The sequence below is a fragment of the Papaver somniferum genome, chromosome 7 (assembly GCF_003573695.1).
Source record: "Papaver somniferum cultivar HN1 chromosome 7, ASM357369v1, whole genome shotgun sequence".
Taxonomy (NCBI): Eukaryota; Viridiplantae; Streptophyta; class Magnoliopsida; order Ranunculales; family Papaveraceae; genus Papaver; species Papaver somniferum.
Genome location: NC_039364.1, coordinates 15,569,946 through 15,595,216, shown reverse-complemented (window position 1 = coordinate 15,595,216; position 25,271 = coordinate 15,569,946). Strand labels below are relative to the sequence as shown.

The following is a 25,271-nucleotide window of genomic DNA, read 5'->3' as shown; positions in this document are numbered from 1 at the left end:
AATTACGCAAGGAAGCCGCAAAGAATGGAGCGCATGTCCAAAAAGCTGGAAATGGGCTCAAGAAGGAAGAATTGTTCTTAAGGAAGATATGGGCTTGGCATACCCAAGGCCCAAAACCCTTACCCAAACCCATTTTCTATATCCATACCCGCCTCCATTCTCAGCCGTTAGATTGGATCCATCTCATCATCCAATGGTCGCTTCTTCATCGTGCATCAAAATCTGAAGTCCCTGAAAAACACTACAACACCTAACTCCATCTGGTGTCGTTAATTTTTTTGTATTGTATAATCCAACGGTCGCTACAGGATCCACTTCATCTCACCGTCAGATTGATCTTTCATCTCCATATCCCACGGTCGAGATTCGCCAAACATCTAACTCGATGATCCCGCTACACACCATAGCGACCGAACCCTACACCCATTAGCCAAACACACCCTTCTCCCAAAACCATCGAATCCATCTTCTTCCCCTCTTATGCAACAATGACGCTCCCCCCAAATCACTCCACCATCTTCTCCCACAAACCACCTGCTCCACCATCTCTACCACCTCACCTCTGCAGCGCCATCACTTCTTCACCATCATCACCCGACACCACACCATCCCCCTAGCCGAGTTGCTTTAACTCCTCTCACCAACTGACCTAGGTGAGGGTTGATAAAACACCTCGAATTAGGGAGCAATTGACGCAATTGGAGGCAGAGAAGGACCGAGAGAGAAGAAAAGAGATAAAGCATGGCTCGACGATGTGGTGAAGACCTGTCAATCAAATTAGGTAAAAAAAAATCAAACCCTAGGTCTGTAAAATTAGGGTTTTTAATTTAGGGTTCATAGGTCCCTTTTTGTATAAATTGAACACAAGGGTGTCGAATAGAAGGTGTTCTTGGACAGCCAATTTACCAATTAGGTTTAATTTCAATTTTAATTTCACTGTTAATTTTTAGGGTTCTTGTTTTGCAATTTTCATTCCCTGTTTAGTAGTTTACATGTTGTGTTGATCCTGTTCAATGTGTGATGTTCCTGTTAATGTTAAATGTTGTTTACATATGTTCCTGTTAATGTTAAATGTTGTTTACATATGTCCTGTTAATATGTGTTGTTCCTGTTAAATGTTGGTGTTCCATGTAATGTTAGTTTAGTGGAATGTTAGGCTAGAAATCTCAGTGCATTGTGTTGATTGAGTAGTGGGGAGAAACTAGTGCTCACTAGTGACAATGAGCAAGCTAGTTCTCTTCCCACTCTAGATGAATGCCTAAAGCCATTGCCTTGGCTTTGCTTTGCTTTTCTTTCCTTTTTTTTTTTTACTGTTTTGTTACTTCTTCTCCTCCCTTCCCTTGGCTAACAACCTTGGTTTATTTGGTTTTGTTTCCAGTTACCTTTGCTTCACTATCACATTTACTTTACTTTCTGTCACTAATTCAGTTACACCAAAACAGCTCAGTTGTGTTTTAACACAACACAAAAATCTCTAGGAAAACAACAATAGCTCCCTCCAAGTCCCTGTGGACAAACCCCTGCTTATTCACTTTCTACTTTAGATCCTGTGCACTTGCAGGTGTAAATATAACCATAGTTTTAGGTTTAATTCCTTAGCTATCAAGTTTTTGGCGCCGCTGCCGGGGACTCGGTTAGCGGCGCTGTTGTTGTTTTTGTTCTACATTTGTTTGCTGTTCTCTGCATTTGTTTGCTGTTATAGGTCTTGTTGCTGGCTAGCCTTTGCTAGCTAGCTAGCTAACTGTTGCCTGTTGCTGCTAGACCTTTCTTAACCTTGCTGTTGCATCCTTAGTGCATCCTGTTGCATCTTCACTGCATTTACTGTTTCATTACAACTGCATTCTTGCATTCTTTCATTTACTGTCATCTAGCCTCACGAATTCTTAACTTGCACCATCTAGCCTTTATGGATGCATCATTAGCTTTAGCTTGCATCTAGTTTTGTCCTGCATATTCAGTTATCAACTCATCTTGCAGCTCATTGATTCTGTCCTGTAACTTTCTTATTTGTCATCTGAAGCTTGTGCCATCTGCATTGCATCTTACATCATCTTGGCATACTTGTCATCTTATATTCTTGCATATATTCTTGCACTGCATCCATTTGCATAAGCATCACTGTGTAACTGCATTTTAGTCTCACTTGCTTCTGTGCATTTAGTGTAAGCATTTAACTGTTCTTGCATACTGTTTTGCATTACCAAGCATCTTTGCTGTTCTTGCTTACTTAGTTGCATCTTTTAGCTTAGCTTAGTGTAAGCATAGTCCCTGTTCTTGCACTTCCTGTTAGGAATTGTCTTACCTCTTTAGTGCATTGTCTTGCTTCTTTCTCTTGCTCTTGTTATTGCTCTTGCTTTTGCCTTGCTGTTGGGTTCAGAACAAAAGCTGCTGCAATTGAACAAGCCCACTTGCTGTTGAACAATTCTGCTGGGCTTGCTGTTTGAACTGCAGTAGTGATCCTGCTGCCAAGTTTCTGTTGCTGGGCTATGCAATAAAGAAACAAAAGCCCAACTGGGCTGTAAGCTGCAGAAGGAGAGGAAATTGAACCAAGCCCAACTGGGCCTTAAGTATTGAAGCCAAATCTTAGGAAGATCCAAAGCCCAACTGGGCTTTTGCAACCAAACTGAACAGCTGGGCTGTGCTTCAAAGGTAAGCCTAAACCCATTAAGAGAACCCAACCTGTGGGCTTCCATTTTTAATCTGTGGGCTTGTAATAATTTTTTTTTTTATTTTAATTTTATTTCTTTCTTTATTTGGGATTGTAATAATTTTAGTTTTATTTTTATTTTCTTTTTTTTTGTGGGTTTGTAATAATTAGTTTTATTTTTATTTTTTTCTTTATTTGGGCTTGTAATTTAGTTGTTTGTTAGGTTTGTAGTTTCTTTTAAACTAAAATTTGGGCTTCAAAACCCAACACAAAAAAAAAAAAAATAAAAATAAAAATAAAAATAAATAATTGCTCCTAATTTCAAAAACCAAAATTTTTCTCCCTCCTTAAAAACCAAATGTTTTTCATTCCCATCAAAACCAAAATTTTCCCATAAAAAAACCAAATTTTTGAAAACCCATTAAAACCAAATAGTGGGCTTTGTGTCTTTCAAATGGGCCAACCTCGTGCTCTCCATGAATACATGTATCCGTCAATAAAAATTCCATTATCATGTATTGTATTACCTCAAACCAATAACCCTTTTAAAATAAATGCAAGCATGATACAAATACTTCCTATATTTCGAGGGTTCGATTCTGAGAACCCCTATACTCATGTAAGAGAGTTTGAACAAATTTGTCGGACTATGCAACCTGATCATATGTCCGAAGACTCTCTGAAATTGCGTTTGTTTACATTTTCTTTAAAGGAAAGGGCCAAAACATGGTTTTACGGTTTGAGACCACAATCAATCAACACTTGGGACCAACTCACAGATCTATTTTTCAAAAAATTCTTTCCACATCATAGGACCATCGCTATTCGTCAAAGTATCAATTGTTTTGTCCAATTGGATGAGGAAACTGTTTTTCACTATTTTGAACGTTTTAATGATTTGTTGAGCGAATGTCCGCACCATGGATTTGAGAAGTGGAGACTTGTCGTCATCCTCTATGAGGGACTAGACTTTAAATCTCGAACCATGGTTGAGTCTATGTGTAATGGTGAGTTTATTGATAAATCTGTGGATGATGCATGGAATTTTTTAGCCGAGATTGCAGAGAAAACCCATCAATGGGAATCCGTTAGGAAAACAGGAACAACACCACATGATATGAGTCACCCCCATGAATTAGAGTTTTATTCTTGTAATAGCTCCGACCTTAGGATTGAAAATTATCCTAGATTGCAAAATCCCTATCATGATGATGATGATGACTATGATGTTATGTTAGAAGAACATGTCTATACTGAAAATGTTATGGAACCTTTGGGTTCAAATACATTAGGCGTCTCTGCCCTGACCTTAATGCATGATATGTATTCTAGTATTCCATGTGATGTTTCCCCTGATGTGCCGATACACGAGAATAAATCTATTGATGATGTTTATAATTCTGATTGTGATCTTGCCAATTTGATTGATAATTGTGAGCATGATGTGACATGTGTAGATGAGTTAGAAGATTTTGATTTGATTGATAATGATATGCCTATTCTTCTACCTAAGTCACAATCTGATGGCCTTCCACCCAACCTAGATTTGGTTTGTACCCATATTGTCAAACCGATTTTTCTGAAAATTCCTAATGTAGGATTGGAACTGTATGCTTCCCAAGTCCTCTTGGACTATTTTGTTTCAAAATATAACACTTTTAAGGAGCCACAGTTGGAATGTACATGTTTGTCCATCCCAAACAAAGTCCATGTTCAGTTAGACCTTGTGAATCCTGCACCCCTAAAATTGTTAGATTTTGTGCTTAAAAGTAAACCTGTTGAAAAATTTAGGTTTAGGGGTGATTCATCCGGTTTTTCACTCTCGCTCTCATTTCAGTCCAATTTTAGTGTTTTGAAACTGTCTATGTTTCAACACTTTGTCTTTTGGGTTGATCCTCAACTCTTTAGATTGTTAGTGTATGGTGAATTTTTTGTATATAATCCAGTAGATAAAAATTTTAAAAAATCCTTTTGTTCCTTTTGTATATATCTTGCTAATCCAATATGATCTCGGCTGAAATATGTTGGATTTTTGCCTTGAATAACGGAGTTCTAATATTGCTTTCGCCGAAATCGGGTATTCTCTCTCCTTTTACTCTACTCAACATGTCCCTTTCCATATGTTGCATTTTAATTCTTTCCATATTTTGAAACATTGAGGACAATGTTTAGTTTAGGTTTGGGGGTATAGAGTAGATACCATGATAATTTGCCATAATTGAAAACGAACTCCTTCTTCTTTTTGAAAAAATTGAAAAATTCCAAAAAAATTGAAAAATCAAAATTCCAAAAAAATTAAAAAAATTAAAAAAATCATAAAAATGGAGCTCATTTACCTTGAAATGTTGACTCTTGTGCAAATATGTATTTTTATTAGGAGTCTTAGTCTAGATATTTAGGCACCCTGATTCTAGCACAATTCACATACTGATAAGAAATTTGCACGCGCACGATCTACCAATACATGTATGGCCTCGATCTTCAAGGTGTTTGATAGGAAGTTACGATTGCCAATCACTTTAGAATACTGAACGAAACTTGACTAGCTTGTTCTTTGGTTGGTTGGGATAGAAGGTGGAGGTTACATTAAGAAAGACAACCATCGAATTTAACTGGGTGCATCAAAAAGGGCTACCTCTTGCAAAGTGTCATGTAATTTTTGTTTCCTTTTGTATATTTATCAAAAGAGCTACCTTATCAAAAAAAAAAAAAAAAAATAAAAAACGATGTATATATTCAGAAAAAAAAAAAAAAAAAAAAATCAGAAAAATATCAGAAAAATCAAAAAAAAATCAAGTATTTGTCAATTCCATCCTCTCTTGTTCCAAAAATAAAAAGAGAGTAGTCAATGTAAATAAGAGTCATGTAAATAGTCATTTTGTTGTTTCATTATAATAAGCAAGAAGGGTGTATGCCATTGATGTACAACGCGAGTAATTGTGAAATACCTCCAACTCATTCACAATTCTCGTAAAGTCCGGACAGCTAGCTAGATTTCGACCTCGGTTCTTAGCCTGAGAAACTATCTCTTGGTGATTAGTAGTCATAACTTCAGATCTTTCTTTACACATGTGTAGATACACTTTACACTCTTATCACATGTCTTTTTTTGTTATCAGTGCTAGGATTGTGCCTTACATAGCTAGATTGACATCTCCATTTTGCTGTGAGCTTAAACTGTTTCGCACATGTCACATTTGATGGAATCTGAGCTTATATTTTGACCTAGAACTTTGTAGGTACGTTCTAAGCAAACCTTCACGAGACTTCAACTCGTCCACTAGGGACACTTAGTGGTTTAAAAGGCTTAGTGCATACGCTAAATGCATTCGAGAGACCAGCGACAGTGGTATAGTTAGGATTTCCTTAGTTTTGTTTTACTTGAGGACAAGTAAAATTCAGGTTTGGGGGTATTTGATGAGTGCCAAATATTGTATATATCTATCCCTTTTTGTTGGCATTTAACTCATCTTTTGTGCATTAATTCTACATTTTATCCCATATTCTGTATTTTCATTGTTTTCGAGAATAAATATTTTTCTTACTTAATTTTGCATTTTTAGGTAATAAATAAAGTTCGGATGACTTGCGGAGCAAAAAGAGCAGAAAAGTAGTGAAAAGCCGGGAGGAATTACGCAAGGAAGCCGCAAAGAATGGAGCGCACGTCCAAAAAGCTGGAAATGGGCTCAAGAAGGAAGAATTGTTCTTAAGGAAGATATGGGCTTGGCATACCCAAGGCCCAAAACCCTTACCCAAACCCATTTTCTATATCCATACCCGTCTCCATTCTCAGCCGTTAGATTGGATCCATCTCATCATCCAATGGTCGCTTCTTCATCGTGCATCAAAATCTGAAGTCCCTGCAAAACACTACAACACCTAACTCCATCTGGTGTCGTTAATTTTGTTGTATTGTATAATCCAACGGTCGCTACAGGATCCACTTCATCTCACCGTCAGATTGATCTTTCATCTCCATATCCCACGGTCGAGATTCGCCAAACATCTAACTCGATGATCCCGCTACACACCATAGCGACCGAACCCTACACCCATTAGCCAAACACACCCTTCTCCCAAAACCATCGAATCCATCTTCTTCCCCTCTTCTGCAACAGTGACGCTCCCCCCAAATCACTCCACCATCTTCTCCCACAAACCACCTGCTCCACCATCTCTACCACCTCACCTCTGCAGCGCCATCACTTCTTCACCATCATCACCCGACACCACACCATCCCCCTAGCCGAGTTTCTTTAACTCCTCTCACCAACTGACCTAGGTGAGGGTTGATAAAACACCTCGAATTAGGGAGCAATTGACGCAATTGGAGGCAGAGAAGGACCGAGAGAGAAGAAAAGAGATAAAGCATGGCTCGACGATGTGGTGAAGACCTGTCAATCAAATTAGGTAAAAAAAATCAAACCCTAGGTCTGTAAAATTAGGGTTTTTAATTTAGGGTTCATAGGTCCCTTTTTGTATAAATTGAACACAAGGGTGTCGAATAGAAGGTGTTCTTGGACTAGCCAAGTTACCAATTAGGTTTAATTTCAATTTTAATTTCACTGTTAATTTTTAGGGTTCTTGTTTTGCAATTTTCATTCCCTGTTTAGTAGTTTACATGTTGTGTTGATCCTGTTCAATGTGTGATGTTCCTGTTAATGTTAAATGTTGTTTACATATGTTCCTGTTAATGTTAAATGTTGTTTACATATGTCCTGTTAATATGTGTTGTTCCTGTTAAATGTTGGTGTTCCATGTAATGTTAGTTTAGTGGAATGTTAGGCTAGAAATCTCAGTGCATTGTGTTGATTGAGTAGTGGGGAGAAACTAGTGCTCACTAGTGACAATGAGCAAGCTAGTTCTCTTCCCACTCTAGATGAATGCCTAAAGCCATTGCCTTGGCTTTGCTTTTCTTTTCTTTTTTTTTTTTTACTGTTTTGTTACTTCTTCTCCTCCCTGCCCTTGGCTAACAGCCTTGGTTTATTTGGTTTTGTTTCCAGTTACCTTTGCTTCACTATCACATTTACTTTACTTTCTGTCACTAATTCAGTTACACCAAAACAGCTCAGTTGTGTTTTAACACAACACAAAAATCTCTAGGAAAACAACAATAGCTCCCTCCAAGTCCCTGTGGACAAACCCCTGCTTATTTACTTTCTACTTTAGATCCTGTGCACTTGTAGGTGTAAATATAACCATAGTTTTAGGTTTAATTCCTTAGCTATCACAACCCTGGGTGGTTCAAGATGGTTTGTTACTTTTATTGATTATTGCACTAGAATGACGTGGGTGTGTCTCATGAAAAACAAAAGTGAAGTTACCGCCTTGTTTCAAAAGTTCCATAAGATGATTGACACTCAGTACAACAAACAGATTCAAGTACTTCGTAGTGATAATGGTGGTGAATATATGGATTCTGACCTTCAACATTATTTGGAGGGACACAGAATTATTCATCAAACTACTTGTTCTAATACGCCTCAACAGAATGGAGTAGCAAAGAGAAATAATCGTTACTTACTGGAAGTGGTCCGTGCTTATTTGATAGAAGAACATATGCCATTAACATATTGGGGAGAGGCACTTACTTCTGCAACATATCTTATAAATCGAGTGCCATCCAGTACCATTGTGTTTCAAACCCACCATCAAGCTCTTGCTGAAGCAGTTGTGGCTCCAACTGTTCCTAATCTGCCGCCTCATGTGTTTAGTTATGTAGCTTATATTCATCTGCACAAGAACCAACGTGATAAGTTGGATCCTAGAGCTCTGAAGTGTGTATTTGTGGGATATTCAACAACTAAAAAGGGATACCGTTGCTATCATCCTCCAACCAAAAGAATGTTTGTTACTTTGGATGTTGTATTTCATGAAGATACTATGTATTTTTCATGTGAGTCTGAACTTCAGGGGGAGTACCATAAGGAAATTGAGACTCTTAACTATGATGAAGATATATTGGAAATTGATGTATGTGTTATTGTCAACTCTGATGATATGGTAAGAGAATCTGTTGATGAAGGTTCTTCAAGAGAAGAAACATAAAGTACAGTATTGGATCGTGATATAGAGATTCAAGATGAGGTTATGATATAAGAGATTCCAGAGTCTACGTTACCTCAAGAAGATGAAACACCAAACCAATCGTCTGCTACGGATGTTCTTGAAGAATCAAGGAAACAACTTCCACAACGTGTAAACAGAGGTATTCCTAAACCCAGATATGAACCTGAAATCTCTAGTAAGGTTAAGTACCCTATGAGTCATTATGTCTCTCACCATTGTTTGTTTAAAGCTAATAAGGCATTTGTGAATCAACTATCTACTGTTTTTATTCCTAAAAATATGCAGGAAGCATTAGCTGATCCAAAATGGAGAGCAGCTATAGAAGAAGAAATGAGGTCCCTTTTTCAGAATGATACTTGGGATTAGATGATCCTTGTATTTTATAAAGCAAGATTAGTTGCTAAAGGGTGCAGCCAAACTTATGGTATCGACTATACAGAAACCTTTGCTCCAGTATCGAAAATCAACACAGTACGAGTCTTGTTATCGCTTGCTGCAAACTTGGATTGGCCTTTGCAGCAGTTTGATGTAAAGAATGCCTTCTTGCATGGTGAATTAACTGAAGAAGTTTACATGGAGCTCCCACCTGGTATTTCAGTTCCAGGATCTCATGGTAAGAAGGTATGTAAGCTAAACAAGTCATTGTATGGACTAAAACAATCTCCAAGGCCTGGTTTGGCAGATTCGCCAAATCTATGAGGAACTTTGGATATCGTCAGAGTAATTCTAATCATACTTTGTTCATAAAGAAAAGGAAGGATAAAATTAATGCTCTTATCATATATGTAGATGATATGATGGTGACAGGAAATGATCCAGAGGAGAGGAAATCTTTGCAAAGATACTTATCAAAGGAATTTCAAATGAAAGATCTTGGTTCATTGAAATACTTCCTTGGGATTGAAGTTTCTCGATCCGGTGAAGGAATTTTCTTATCACAAAGGAAATATGTTCTTGATCTGCTAAAAGAAGTGGTCATGTCAGCATGTCAGCCAGTACATACACCTTTAGAAGAAAAGGTAAATCTGTGTATTGAACCTGATCAAGTTCCTACTGATAAAAGGAGATATCAAAGACTTGTGGGGAGATTGATGTATCTATCTCACACAAGGACAGATCTTGCTTATGCACTCAGTGTTGTTAGTCAATTCATGCAAAATCCAGGTGAACAACACATGGATGCAGTTTTACGTATTTTGAGGTATTTAAAGTCTGCTCCTGGAAAAGGAATTTTATTCTCTAAAAATGAAGATTATAGAAAGGTTGTGGCATATACAGATTCTGACTATGAAGGAGAAATAGATGGAAGACGTTCCACTGCAGGCTACTTTACCTTTGTGGGAGGTAACTTAGTTACTTGGAGAAGTAAGAAACAAAATATTGTTACACGATCAAGTGCATAGGCTGAATTCATAGGTATGGCAGATGAAATTTGTGAAACTTTGTGGTTGAGGCTTCTCCTTAAGGATTTGCGGGTTCCTCTCAAGGATCCTATTACTCTGTATTGTGATAACAAAGCTGCGCGTGATATTGCTCATAATCCTGTTCAGCATGATCGTACTAAACATGTGGAGGTTGAAAGGTTCCTCATCAAAGAGAAGCTGGACAACAACATTATTGAGCTGCCATCGGTTCGGTCTGAAGAACAACTTGCAGATATTCTCACACATGGAGTGTCAAGCAAAAAATACTTGAGTTTTCTGGACAAGTTGGGTATGTGTGATATCTATGCACCAACTTGAAGGGGCGCGTTATTATATATCCTTATTTAAGGATAATATATTGTTTCCTAGTATATATGACACTATTCATGAGCTGTGTAATATTGAGCTTTATATATTCATGAGTCGTGTAACCAAAATTGATAAAATTATCATAATAAGAATTATCTTCTTCTCGATCCTATATTTGTGAGGACCGAATCAAAAATTTTCAAGAAAAGATGAATTAAATGAACACATACGGGTGCAATCAATGAAGAAACTGGGGTTGTGTAATTATTACTAATTTATCTTTGCATGGGTAGGGTGTGCTCCCGTCAGTAGTGGATCCTAGATTCCTTATATCACCAGGGAGCGGGGCACTGCCATCATTAACTCAATCACGTGTTCTCACATGCCACAATTATTTTTTTCTGCTAGTGTTAATGCATCAATGTGCATCATCCATTCGTTTTTGGAGGCTGATAAAGCCAATTCAAAAGTTCAAAGAATGATGTGGCATTTTGAGGAGAATGCATGCCAAGTATAGAGAGGAGATTTGATGGAGAAACCAAACCTGAGGAAGCTTTTTGGTGCGGGAATATGGAGTAGCACTAGCGAAATACACATTTTCTTAGCGGTTTATCTCGCTATGTTTTCTACTAACTAACAGGAAAGTTAATATATTTGTAAAGGATAAACCTGAATGACAAGTTTAAATACATATGGGTTTGTCACTCATTGCTAGACCAGGAGGGTAGGTGACATATTGATGATGATTTCCATAGAACTAACAAACAAAACACCGAAGAGAGCTCACAAAAATGATACAAGCGCCAAATTTTAGAATACGGAAAGGAAAGAGCAAACGCGCTACACAAAACTATGGCACCGCAAATTCGCCCAAACATGTTTCAAATTGCTGCACTGTTTACTTGATTTTCTTTAAGCACAATTACACTAGATCAGGTGACTTCTTTTTATCTGACTCGAGTTTGAGTCAAATTGTACTATGAGAAAACAAAATACACATCAAATAAAATCGTGTTAACGTTTCTTTTATGAGTTCATTTTTCTCCTCCTCCTCTAGCCATTGAATCACTCTTCTCTGGAAAAATCTTTATATTATTAATTCAATAAAATAACGTTTCTCTCTTCCTTGAAAAACTAAATAAGAAATTAGGCTATACAAAATGTCAGTGTTCGTGTATGAATGCACATGTAGATGCCACAAGTTACAGCACGATGCGGTCCGGGCCTCTTTTCTTTTTTTGACACATAATATAAAGTAGAAAATAAAGTTGAAAACAATTTTGTTACAAAACTATTTAACTAACTTTTCTTTTTCAATTTCCTTTTTTTCTCAAAAAAAGAATTTTTGCGGGGATTTGGAGGGGGCAGGTTTTTAGTTTATATACCTATCAAAAAAATAAAAGGGGCCACATACTTTGAGTATGTGGCCCGACCACATCGTAGCCGGGGCGTCCCAATTATCTAAAAAGATTAAAAAAAAGTTGAATGATTTATTTTTTCTATTTCCCTCGACTATACAGTACAATATTCATTCGACAATGATGATTTTTTTCGCTCGATAAATATTGGTAGATTAATTAAAGAGAAACTGGATCAATTTCCCAAATATTTTTAAAACATGGTTTTAATGGACGAGTAAAAATTAGTATGGTGAAATGGACATCAAAAAAATAGCAAGAATGAATCTGGACTCATCCTGACTTAAACTTAAAAAATAGTGAGGGTGAAACTGGATGTTCATGATGTATATTAAAAATAGGAAAAGGTATTTGAAAATTGGTACGATGAAACTGTGTTACAATCAGACAGTTTTTACGTTCTCGTCCATTTAATCAATATCAAATTTTACATGTCTTTTTCACCCAAAAATTATCGTTATTAGGTTAATTGACCAATTTTATGTTAAAATTAAAAGAAGAAGGTCAATTACATAGGAAATGTTAAAGCTACCGAGAGTGCGTCCCGACGCCAAATCCAGAATGAGACAAATATCCGGTGGGCCCAAATCTACCCCTGTTGTCTCCAGCAGGTCGCAGGGGCTGTGAGTGTCGGGATACAGCTGGAGATTTAAATTCGGTGGGTGTATCATCACTCCAATTACATGCACATTACACACAAAATTAGATTCAGAAACAAAAAATTGACCACAATTGATTATCGTTTTCCAAGTGAATCCTTTTAGTGCTTCAAAGTTCTTGCACCAATAATATGCTTGGACTTTATTCTTTTTTATCACTTGAATAGTAATGAAGATAACATCTTCGAAGATAAGCTTCTTCGGGTGCATCCATATAGTCCAACAAATTGCAACAGGTGCAGCAAGCGCCAAAGCACTAAAACCAGCTGAGGAAAGGTTTTTTTCCCCTTCGTTAAATAAAAGTAGTTGAACTTACCAAAAGAAAAATAGTTGAAAGTATCCCCTCTGACTGTAATTGGGCCGGACTCCGCTATACTGTACTGGTTTAGGCAACTCGGTGCACTCTTAACCCGTCCGAGAATCCTATATAAGTAAACAAACATTCCTTTCCATTGGTATAAAAAGAACACTCTCTGAATCTCTCCACGACAAAATCCCAATTTCTTCAAACCCTAGAATTAAGATTAAGTATATTTCTTCTACAAAACTAGTCATAAAACACCAAGGTGACGAAACTTATGGAGTAAAAAATCCAGTCATATTATCTTTAATAAATAAAAACCACTTGACTAAAAAGTGGCACAAAAACCCCACTTCAAATTATAATGAGTAAATTTAGTTTTTTTTTATTTTATAAAAATCCAAACATACCCTTTATACATTTTCTTCTTTCTTCCGTCTCCTTCTCCCCACCGCCATCACCGCCAGCAGCAACACCTCCGTCACCACAAGCAGCAACACCTACGTCACCACCAGCATCAATTTCGTCTTCAAAATTTGGTTTTCTTCTCCGTAATAGTTGAGAAAGAGGGTTAAATCTAGATCGTGGTTCTTAAAAAGGGGTTAGTGCATCAAACCTCTTTAATTCTTCATTGTAATTCGTATCTCTGTAGTTTAATTTTGCTTTGATTGAGAGTGATGTTGTTGAATCGATTACTGAAATCAGAATTCACAGAAAAGGTAAATCGGAGGTCAAATTTAGGGTTTCTGTTTTGATTGATTCTTTTTTATTAAATCTCAATGGTTTGTTAGAATTAAAGTGAGTTTGTTCTGATTTGAAGTAGAGATGGTAGTATGAAGTTTAATGTTAATTTCGTAGAGAATTATGGTTTATAATCTTCCCTAAATTAAGAAACTAGGTTTCTTTTTTGATATTGATCTATCTACAAAATTTAGGGAGAGGGGTTTGATTAAGAAGGAGATGATTGAGAAAAGGATGTTGATGAATTTGAATCTCTGATGAGTTAAGAAGAGGGGTCTGATTTTAAGTTGAAATAGTGGAAGAGATTGTTTTGTTTCTTAACAAATTAGAAGATTGAGTTGTTGGTGCTGTTTGGTAAATGGGTTTTGGACCTAGAAAGATATTTACTAAGATGTAGTATATCAATTAATAGAGTTATAGATGTCCTTGAAACTGCAGTTGATAGTTGTGATTATTAGTTTAGGTTATGATGAGTTGCAGGGATTATGAAGCTACAAATATGATGAAGGTGATGGCTTGAGATATTATGGAGTGAACTGATGATGAATTCTTTTAATGGAGATGAAATAGACATTTCAGTTGTTGATAGAAATGAAATAGAAATTTTAGTTGTTGAGAATTTGATGTGTTTAGGTTAATTAACTTATAAAAGTTACGGACACAGACTTGGAAGTTTGTGTTGGTGAAATGAAAATATGTGGAAAAATGATGAAACCAATTTCGGTTTCATCTAGTTTTGGTGAAACCAATTTTGGTTTCCATCATCTTTAATTTGTGTTGTTCTTTTGAAGTAATTGGATTCATTATACTATGACGTTGTTCAATTTTGAAATATAAATTGTTGACTGGTGTTTTCATCATTTGTTTTGAAGTTCTAAGGGAATCTGATTTACTGAGTTTGGGGTTTGTGTTTTCAATTGTATTGGATTTTTTAGGGAATTTGATTTCTGAGTTGGGGTTTTGTGTTTTTTATGTTTTCATTCTCAATTTGTGTGTTTTACTTTTTTAGGTTGATGACGTTTTGGAGTTAAAATGTTTATAAGAAAACCACCACTTCCTAGAATGCTGCTAAACAATGTCTCATGCATGAGAAATGCCCAACTAATTCTTCGAAATATTAATGCATCAGTCCATGACGGAGGTGCAATCGTGTTAACAGGAGCAAATGGTGCAGGAAAATCCACTTTCTTAAGAATGTTAGCTTGTTTCTCAAATCCTTCAGCTGGAGAGATTCTACGGAACGGTCACGACATTACAAAGGCAGGAGTTTCTATCCGGGTATAGGAAACTCATTTACCTATCCAGATTGAGGATGCGATGATACTGAGGTTTCCATAGAGGTTTCCGAGAAGGAAAACCATGGTGGATTTGATTGATTGATCGTGGAGATGTATGAAGAGGGTTATCTGGTGGTTTAGTTTTTGTTGCAGAGGAAGTGGGATTTTATCCCTTAAGGTAATACATGTAACCTGATCATAATTTAACCACTTCCTAATAAGAAATTTGTTGTTTAAGTCTGTACATATTATTGTGGATTGAATTGCTAGATACTAATCTATGAATTTCAGAAAATAATAGTAGTTAGGCATAAATTTTGAACTTCTCCTTGCCAAAGATGCTTTATACTTAATAAACAATTCCTGCATATGCAATGAGGTCCGTCACTGCTCCATCATGTATAAAATCGTTGATGTTGTTTTCTGCATCATTTCTTTTGAAAAATGCCGTAGTTCTTAGTCACGTCTTTGCAGGATTCATGCCTTATTGGGTACTATAGTAAGAGATTCTATCCGGGTATAGGGTTGCCTTCTGTTTACAGTATCACTTGAAGTTTTACGACATTAGAAATTTACCATAGACTAACTATTCCATCAATATTTAAGTACTGAGGAATCCATATATCTGAAGCATAAGCTCCAGAGCTCCACTAAACAAGCAGAAATTCGGTAGAGAGAGACTAACTTCCTTGAATATATACTTCAATGTCATTATCGTGCTAAGATTATTGTCTGTTTTGTGAATTAGTAGTTTCTCCAATTTGTGTTCAGTTTATTATGCTTTAGACATTAAATTGTATTATGCAAGCCAACTATCTATATTTAATCAAATCTTTTGGTTTATGCGGGCTTCTTATCCTGGGAACGTTATAGTATCAAATATATTCGTCCTCTATTAACCAGTTTTTTCTTCATCTATTGGCAGGTTCAATTCATCATTGAAGTTTGTGTTGGTGAAATGAAAATATGTGGAAAAATGATGAAACCAATTTCGGTTTCAGCTAGTTTTGGTGAAACCAACTTTGGTTTCATCATTTTTGCCTAATTTATTTTGGTTTGGTTTCATCATTGAAGCTGTGTTGGCGAAATGACAATATGTGGAAAAATGATGAAACCTAATTAGGTTTTATCTAGTTTTGGTCATTTTTGCCTAGTTTATTTTGGTTTGGTTTCATCATTAAAGCTGTGTTGGCGAAATGACAATATGTGGAAAAATGATGAAACCTAATTAGGTTTCATCTAGTTTTGGTGAAACCAATTTTGGTTTCATCATTTTTTTTGTTTGGTTTCATCATTTTTTTCTTATAATGTTGAATATTGATCAATGAAATTCATTTTTTGTGGCGGTGGCGACTGATTGGTGGTGGTGGTCGGCGATAATGGTGGTGTTGCTGGTGGTGGTGGTTGGCGACAATGGTGGTCTGTGGTGGTGGTCGGCAGTGGTGCGGTGGTGGTTTTCGGGGATGGAGGTGGTGGCGCTGTGTTGGGTGGCGGTGGTGGTGGCGAGGTGGTGGTTGTCGGGGCGGTGTGGTGGAGGCGGTGGCGCGGGGTGGTGGTTGGCGGCGGTGGAGGTTGGTGGCGGTGGAGGTGGTGGCGCGGTGGTGGTTGGCGGCGGTGGATCTGGTGGCGCGGTGGTGGTTGGCGGCGGTGAAGGTGGTGGTTGGCGGCGGTGGTGATGGTGGTTGTCCGTAACGGCGGCAGCGGCGGTTGACAGTGGTTGTTTTTGGCGACGACGATGGTCAGTGGTGGCGGCACAGTGGTGGTTCTGCTGGTGGTGTTATTTTGTGGTGATGATAATATAATATAAATTAATGGTGGGGTTGATTTTTATTTTTGTTGGGGTGATTTAAAATTAAAGGTGGGGTTGTTTTTTATTTTTGTTGGGGTGATTTAAACTAGAAGGCTAATATAAACAATTTATGTTAAACGGGGTTTTTGTGAACAATTTGTTTTGTTGGAGTTTTTGTATATGGATAGTGACACCTTTGAGGTTATAACTCGCGGCTCGCTGAATCGATTCTATGCTGCAAATCAGTATCCAAACAATGGAGAGATCTTGTTTCTCATCATCCGTTGTTCTATCAAATGTATTTAACTCGGCGCGATGATTTTGATTCTGTTAAGTTAAGTTTCCTTGTTAAATTTGAGGAGGAACTTTACTATTTTGAGTATAATGAGAAGAATGATGATGAGACACCTCTTCACAGTATTAGAAGGATCAACATAAACCCTCCATTTGATGATTCTTGGTTCATTTAATGGTTTAGTCTGCCTGTATGATTGTCTGTATCATGATTACAGTATTTTCAACTCCATAACCAGAGAATGCGTTATACTTCCGAAAATTAAGAGAGATTCTGATGATCGGTTTAGTTATTATTCGTGCGGATTTGGTTACCTAGCTTCAACTAATGAGTCTAAAGTTGTCCAACTGTATAGCTTTTCGGGAGAACCTGGTTTCTACAGGTTATGGTATACACACTCTTGGCAGCGGCAACGGGTGGAGAAATGTTGGGAAGTTGGAATTTACATATTACTCTGAACCTGGTGTTTATGCAAACGGAGCTCTTCATTGGATGGATAATATAGGAGATAGGATATTGATCTTAGATTTGACTGTGGAAAAGTTCCGTGAACCTATTTTCCCACCACCTAGGCCACACCTCAGTTGGGGGAATCATTATACTCTAAGGGAGTTTGGAGGCGTTTTATATTGTGCTATAAGCTATGCCGCAATAGACACACATGATGATGTATGGTTATATAAAGAGAAGAATGATAATCTTGGCATGAAACGATTTGGTTGGAGTAAAGAATTTCAGCTTTTCAAAAGGCAACCATTCGCCTTGACTAAGAGTGGTGGTGTTTTATCTTTCAATGATAGCTGTCTCAGTATTTACGATCCAAAAGATTTAACCTCGACAAAGCTTGTGGATTTGTTGGATACATGGAATCGTCAAATTAATCAAGTAATCCCGCACAAGAACACCTTGGTTTCGATAAAAGAATTAGGAGAAGAAGATATAAAAATATTGAATCAGCTGAAATTGAGGAGACAGGAAGCCATAATTGGACGACTAAGCTGCTACCATGATGAGTTCCCAGGGATACACCGTTAACCGGTAAGCTTCAATGGGCTTCTGAATAAGATTATATACAATATTTATATTATTGGTATCAAGTTGGACTTGGGATTGCATAAACCTTTTAACATTATCTTAATGAATATTATACGAAATTACTGTTAATCTGTTTTTATGTCATCATTCTCATGTTTATGGCAGTTTTCTTCTTTCAAATAATATTGATTTTTTAATACGTATTTTGTTGGCCATCTGATGTAATTGCAATCTCAGAACGTGATGCATTCTTTGGTAATTTGTTTCGTGTTATTCATCGGAATCGAGTAAGTATGTGGAATCCAAAATGAGGATGGATAATATGTGGAAACAAAACAATTTAATGCCTACTTTCACAGTTGTATCAGTTTTTACGTACTGTTTAACCCTGAGTTTCAGTTAGTTTTAAAGTTTTATTTTTTAACTCTAGGAGGGTGTGGGATGACGTCGAGTCTGTCTGACAACAGAGGCATCAATACATATTTTTCATTGTTTTTTTTTTTTTCATTTCTTGATGAGATAAGGGTTCCGATATTTTATTTTTAACTCAGACATTATCGTGATCTGCAACATAGAAGCTATAGTTAGATTCTTAAGAAACGCAAAAGAATGAGGCTAAAAGCTTTAACTTTGCATCATAAGCTGCTTCACAGAACTCTTATCATTATGCATTTTCTACTGGAACTGTTTTAGGAAGTCCAGGTGTGTAGTGAACTTGTAATGGTATTGCTAATATGGAGCATCCTTTTATTGAGTGTAACATTGATAGTGGGGGTGGACGGTATAGACAATGAATCTTGATCACAGTACCCCAAATGTAGATTTTGAAACCTAGATCGGATCTGATGGTCTGATAACAATGCTTCTAACAGTCAAATTACAGGTGATATTCAGCTATAATAGTGGTTCTTTGGTACACATGGAATGCTAGGGGCTCACATATATTTGCTAGTATCCAGCCTAACATATGAAATATTGTCAAGCTAATAAGAAACCAATATGGGAATTGTATGAACTCTCCAAATAACGTAACAGAGCATCCCAAAACATGCAGGAAATTAGTTCTCAAAAGGCCAATTGACCCTTTTCAGAAATTAACTTTGATGCACCCATTTGGAAGTATCAAAAAAGCAGGTAAGAGTTGGGACTAATTCTCTGTAATGTTTCAGGTACCAGTGATGGAGCTACATTAAAACCAACAAAAACTTCTGGAGGCAATGCCACTTCTGGATGCAATTCAATGGGCACAGCAGAAAGGAATTAGGAATATACACTTGGAAAGTAATTTCCAGAATGTCATCTATAAAGTAGATGAAAGAAAAGAAGTTGTCAAGTTGATTACAATTAGCATGATTGAAGAGTAGTCTTTACATTATGTGATAGATGATATTCCAAAGTGCTGATGGGCTGGGTTGCACCAATACGCCCATTGGGTCGCCGTATCGTGTGTCCGGCCGTATGGACACAGCCACATACGGCAATACTCCAAAAATAAGGCAGGATCTATTTGTTGTAACGATCACCTACTTTCAAGGGAGGTAAAACTTGGTAAAACGTGTATGTTAGCCCATATTACAGCTGTGTGGTTGTCATCGTCGGCACATATTAGCAATCGATGGTTCCAAAGATAATAAATATCTTTGACTGAGATGAAATCTGAAAAACCAGATCTATTTGTTGTGTTCCATAAAAAATCAATCTCTATTCTTCTTCTTCTTCTTCTTCACCATATTCCATCACTCATGAATCTGTACTAGCACCGGTAAACAAGCTAAGCTACTTAGTCTTTTGTTGTTGTAGTAATGTCAGAAAACTTAGATGCACCATTATGGAAGTATGTTAACAAACTCTGTAGGAGTAAAAGTGGGGGCGGAAATTGGGATATGGAATGCAAGTTTTGTTCAAAACCTTTTAAGGGATCTTATTCAAGGGTTAAGGGTCATCTGTTGCTAATTAAAAAGCAAGGGGTTTTTTTATGCAGTAAAGTTCAAGGAGATATATCATTATTAAGAAGGCTTCAGAAAGAAAGTGATCTTGCTGATGTTAGGAAGGAAAGTTCAAGTGCGTCAGTTATAGCAAACTCTATTCCTTTACCTAGTGGTGATTCTGGTGAAGAAAGCATAGCTGCCAAAAAGAGAAGATTGCAAGAGACCACAATTGGGAAAGCATGGAATTTAAAAGAGAGAGAGATTTTAGATTGTAAGATATCTAGAGCATTTTATGCATCCGCATTGGCTTTTAATCTCGCAAGATCTCCATATTTCAGAGACGCGTTTGAATATGCTGCATCGCACAATTTAACGGGTTACACTCCTTCTTACAACACGCTAAGGAACACTTCTCTTGCTAAAGAAATGGCAAATATAGAGAAGCAATTAACTCCAGTCAAAGCATCGTGGAGTAGAACCGGTGTTTCAATTGTGTCGGATGGATGGACTGATGTTCAAAGAAGACCTCTTATAAATTTCATGGCTGTTTCACAAAGTGGTGGAGTGTTTATAAGGGCAGTCGATGCAAGTGGAGAGTACAAAGATGCTGAATACATGGGTGCTTTGTTCATAAGTGTAATCGAGGATGTAGGACCAAATAAAGTAGTACAAATTGTCACTGACAATGCACCAGTTTGTAGGGCAGCAGGATTATTGGTTGAAGAAAAATATCCTCATATCTTTTGGACACCATGTGTGGTTCATACGCTTAATTTAGCATTGAGGAATATATGTTCCCCGACTGTTCCTTCCAAGCCACCAGCTCCTCCAAGTAATGCAGAAACAATTAGAATTTATGAGAGTTGCAAATGGATTGCAGAAATTGAAGCTGATGCGAAATTGATTAGAAATTTTATTGTTAACCATACAATGGCTTTAAATATCTTCATGAATTTTTCTGGATTGAAATTGTTGGGAGTGGCGGAAACTCGGTTTGCATCTACTCTTCAGCTGTTGGCGCGTTTTCAAAAGGTAAGACAAGCTTTACAATTTTTAGTTATGTCTGATCATTGGAAAACTTATAGAGATAGAGATGTTGTGGAAAAAGCAAGTAAGATAAGAGAATGTATTCTCAGTGAGACGTGGTGGGACAAGGTGGATTATATAGTTGAGTTAACTGATCCTATTGTGAATATGCTAAGAAAATGTGACACTGATGATCCTACTTTGCATCTTGTATATGAAATGTGGGATTCAACTATTGAGAAAGTAAGGGCAATCATCTTTAAACATGAAGAGAAAATAGTGGATGTTGATACTTCTGAGTTTTACAATGTTGTAGAGATTATATTGTTTAAAAGATGGACAAAAAATAATACTCCTCTGCATTGTATGGCTCATAGTCTCAATCCAAACTTTGCTTCGTAATAGGTTGACATCCGAACGAGCTGAAAGCCTTGTGTATGTGCATTCTAACTTAAGACTTCTAAGCAGACAAGGAGAAGATTACAAGGTTGGACCGACAAGGCATTGGGATGCATTAGGAGAAAACCTTAACATGGAAGGACCTTCTGCACTTGAGGATGCAGTATTATCTTTAGATGAACCTGATTTACAACCTTTTAATTTTGATGAAGAGGATGCAACTGGTGAAGACTAGTACCAGCTGCAATCTCATCATTAGTAATATTTTGTGCTAAATTGTCTACTGACTGTACATGGCCAGTTCAGGTTTTTTTGTATGACTTTTTTGTAAGTACCACTGCCACTGGTATACATGATCACTTCATGCTTTTTTTATAAGCTTTTTGTAAGTATAAGATCAAAACTGAAAATCTAATTGAACTTTTGTTATATATTTTGAATCGACATTGAAATTATGCCCTGTTTATATGTTTACATATCTTTAAAAATTAACGATATTTATGCCTACCGGTGTTGCGCCGTATCATGGTTTTTTAAATTTGCCGTATTGGAAACACGGAAACACGGGTGTGGCGGACACCCGTGGCGGTATTGGTGCAACCCAGCTGATGGGTGTACAAGCAGATTTATCTTTTTTCAACTCTATTCATTAAGCAGTATAAATTCATCTTTCCTGTTAATTCCTATTAAAATAGAAAAACAAACACTGCCATACCAAGATATATAAGGGGTTGATTGAATAATTTAAAGTTCAAGGGCTGACATGACTAAGAGGCGAGTCTTTGAAAGTGAATTGGATAATTTTGTTCTAGTCTAGATGCTGCCTTAAAGAAGCGTTAACTAGTAACTAGTAGCAGTCGAAGTAAGAGAATATATACATGATGAAAGACAATGGGCGGCATGACGGGATGTATTTTCAGCATTGTAGTATTGCATAACTACAGCAGTAGTAATACAGAGAGTATGGAACGGCGCTGACGCCAACATTTGACAGCGGAAGCGTGGTGGGCCCATAACCCACAGGTCCCAGGATTGAAACCTGGCTCTGATAAGAGTAGGCTTCCGTAATTTTTTTCATTTAATCAATGATATTTTGTGTCCGCAACATTTGATTTTTTTTAATCAATGAAAACTAGTGGGCATAAGTTTATCATACGCAGAAGGATACTCGAAATTGTGCAAGTACAACTCTTTAGCTCTTGTTGTTACTTAAGACTAATATAACTTGGACGTCGAAATTGAAAGATACTCTTGCTGCACAACTATTAGAAAGTTCAATTGAACTTGCAATGACAGGACATATATATTAAGACGTGCTTTTGCATAAAAACAACTTTCATATGCATAGAAGGTATTTGAAGTTTATTATTCAAGTGATCCTTTATAGCAGGGCTGAATTGGGGTCCTGGAAAATAATTGGGGACCCCTAGCTACATGATAAAAAAGGTCATAAAATAGTAATTGGGGGTTATCTCTTATCTCATTTTTTAATTGAGTTGATTAGTTGTTAATCTTACTTAATTTGATTTTAACCTTTATTTTTTCAAATTTTTTGTTTACAATTTCTTTTCTTTTTTAATTTTTTTTAAACTTTTTTTGCCGAGATTTGTATGAAAAATCGTCATGGAGGTGAAGTGTTTCATTGACGACTCTCAAGAGTCGTTACTATTTCAAAAACGACCCTCAAGAGTCGTCCTTGTTTCATGGACGACTCTAAACAGTCGTTAACCCATGTAAAAGAGTCGTTATTATCTTCGGAGAGTTATTAATGGCGGAAATACATTAAAGGGTCGTAACAGTATTGAATAAGACCATGACGACCCTTTGGAGAAAATAACGATCCTTTTATATGCAATAACGACCGTTTAGAGTCGTCATTCAAACAATGACTGTTGTTTTTCAATCATTAACGACTGTTGAGGGTCGTTTTTCAATCATTAACGACTGCTGACGGTCGTCAATGAAACAATGACGACCATTGAGGGTCGTTTTTAAAATAGTAACGACTCTTGAGAGTCGTCAATGAAACACTTCACTACCACGACATACAAATCTCGGCAAAAAAAAAATGAATAGGTTGACATGTGTTACAATCCCAAGAGTTGGAATAATCTAGTCTTTTCATGGTATCTAGACACCCTTATCCTCTTCCCGTAAGTGGGGATAGGAATCTAAGGCCTCTAATTATTTTTCCAGGGCCTCCAATTAAGCCCTGCTTTATAGATATCCCAGTATCTAGTATCACGACCCGTACGGCTCCATCATTCTCTAGTATCCAAATCCTTTATTTATTAATTTAAAAATTCCCATCCTTTATATGTGTCAACTAGTGTATAAACCCGTGCCGTAACAGCCCCGGCTTTGGGTTGTTACTTCATGGTGTGGTGACTATTCAAAGTTTTTCTAGGTTGGTAAGACTGATCAAAGATATTTAATCTATTTTTAAATTTGACTCTAGTAAGACAATATCATACGCATATACTATTCATAAGGAACTGCTTTCATTTAGAAGATTAGGTTAATTGTGCCTATAATTTCTGAGTGGATTTTGTGGAGCTTTGTATGAATTACTTCAAACAACAAAAGACTGTGCTTGTTGGATTAATGTCTAGTTACTTATGAGTTACAAAGATAATCTTGGGAAGAAAAAAGAAAAAAATTCAAAACATAAGACATTTGATCATTTAAGCGCAATCTTTTTAATGGCATTAGCAGCAGAAAGCGCAAAATCCCACTAATTTCTTTTTATCTTGAACAGTGATATACGGTTAATTGTACGTTTAGAAACAAACTATACCCTACTATGAAAACCATACTACCAACTTTTACTTTATCAAATAAGATATCGCAATAATTGAATAGCATTTTTGTTTCATGTCTTTCTTAGAATTCACAGTATTACAAAATTCAAATGTAAAATTACTTAAACTTTTAATGGCTCTTACGACATAGACATCCACTACTGATAGTCTTATATGCATACAACAAAATCATTTCCGGATAAACCACATTATCCATCTTGTTTCCTTCGTTGTTCTCTGGAATTTGTAGCTTGATGCTTGTGGTGTTTGACCATCTTGACAGAGACACATATAGTTGTCCATGGCCGAAAACTGGACTTCTCAAAGCTAATGTTCCCACAAATTTCATCGATTGGCTCTGCGACTTGTTTATACTCATTGTGTAGGCGTGTCGTACTGAAAACTGCCTCCTTGGAATTCTAACAATGATATCAAATGGTGAATTTTGTTGGATGAAAACCAACTGACCCTGCTTGTCACCAGCCAAAATTGTCTCTTCAAATTACATGGTCTCCACACAACTCCACCCTCAATATGGTTTCATTGTACAGCCATCACTCGTGGTGATATTGCGTAGCATCATTATTGGAGACCCGACCGTTACGTCCAAGTTAAATGGTGGTAAACTTATCGATCAGGTGTGGCAGTTCAATTTCTGGTTCCGGACTCGTTCCCACCTGTGGACTTAAAAATTAGGAAAGGACAGTCATTCAATTCGTAGTTTCATGCCGTTCATTTCCTAATTGTGTTGTTGTTCTACTTGGATGTTTCTTCAGAAACCATGATTCAAATATTTTTCTTCATAGTAACTGTGTTTCTAGTTTTTCTTCGGTACTCAGTAGACAACAAAAGCTTAGGCTAAAAAAATTCTACTTTTACTTGGCAAAGTTGAATTTTGTAACCAATCACGCAAAAGTGTGGGCATGGACCAAACAGTCCAGCAACGACAAACATAAGTTTATGCTAAGTAGAATTATTGAATGATTCAGATAAAGTGTGAGTCTAACTAAACAACCAAGTAACAACAAACTACTTAAAGAAAACTCATCATTATACCAATACGGAGATTGACAATTCAACATGGCAAAACTGATTTAGTATTGGAAATTCAGCTGCAAACTAAATAAATAATGTATAACAACGTACCTGTAGC

General features: G+C 36.8%; 1 protein-coding gene across 1 annotated transcript; it reads left to right on the top strand.

The window, feature by feature from the left end:
* The first annotated feature begins 9,579 nt into the window (after window positions 1-9,579).
* Window positions 9,580-10,119, top strand: LOC113294205 (uncharacterized mitochondrial protein AtMg00810-like). Its single transcript, XM_026542612.1, has one exon. The coding sequence runs from the start codon at window positions 9,580-9,582 to the stop codon at window positions 10,117-10,119; it is 540 nt and encodes a 179-aa protein (XP_026398397.1).
* The last annotated feature ends 15,152 nt before the right edge of the window (window positions 10,120-25,271 follow it).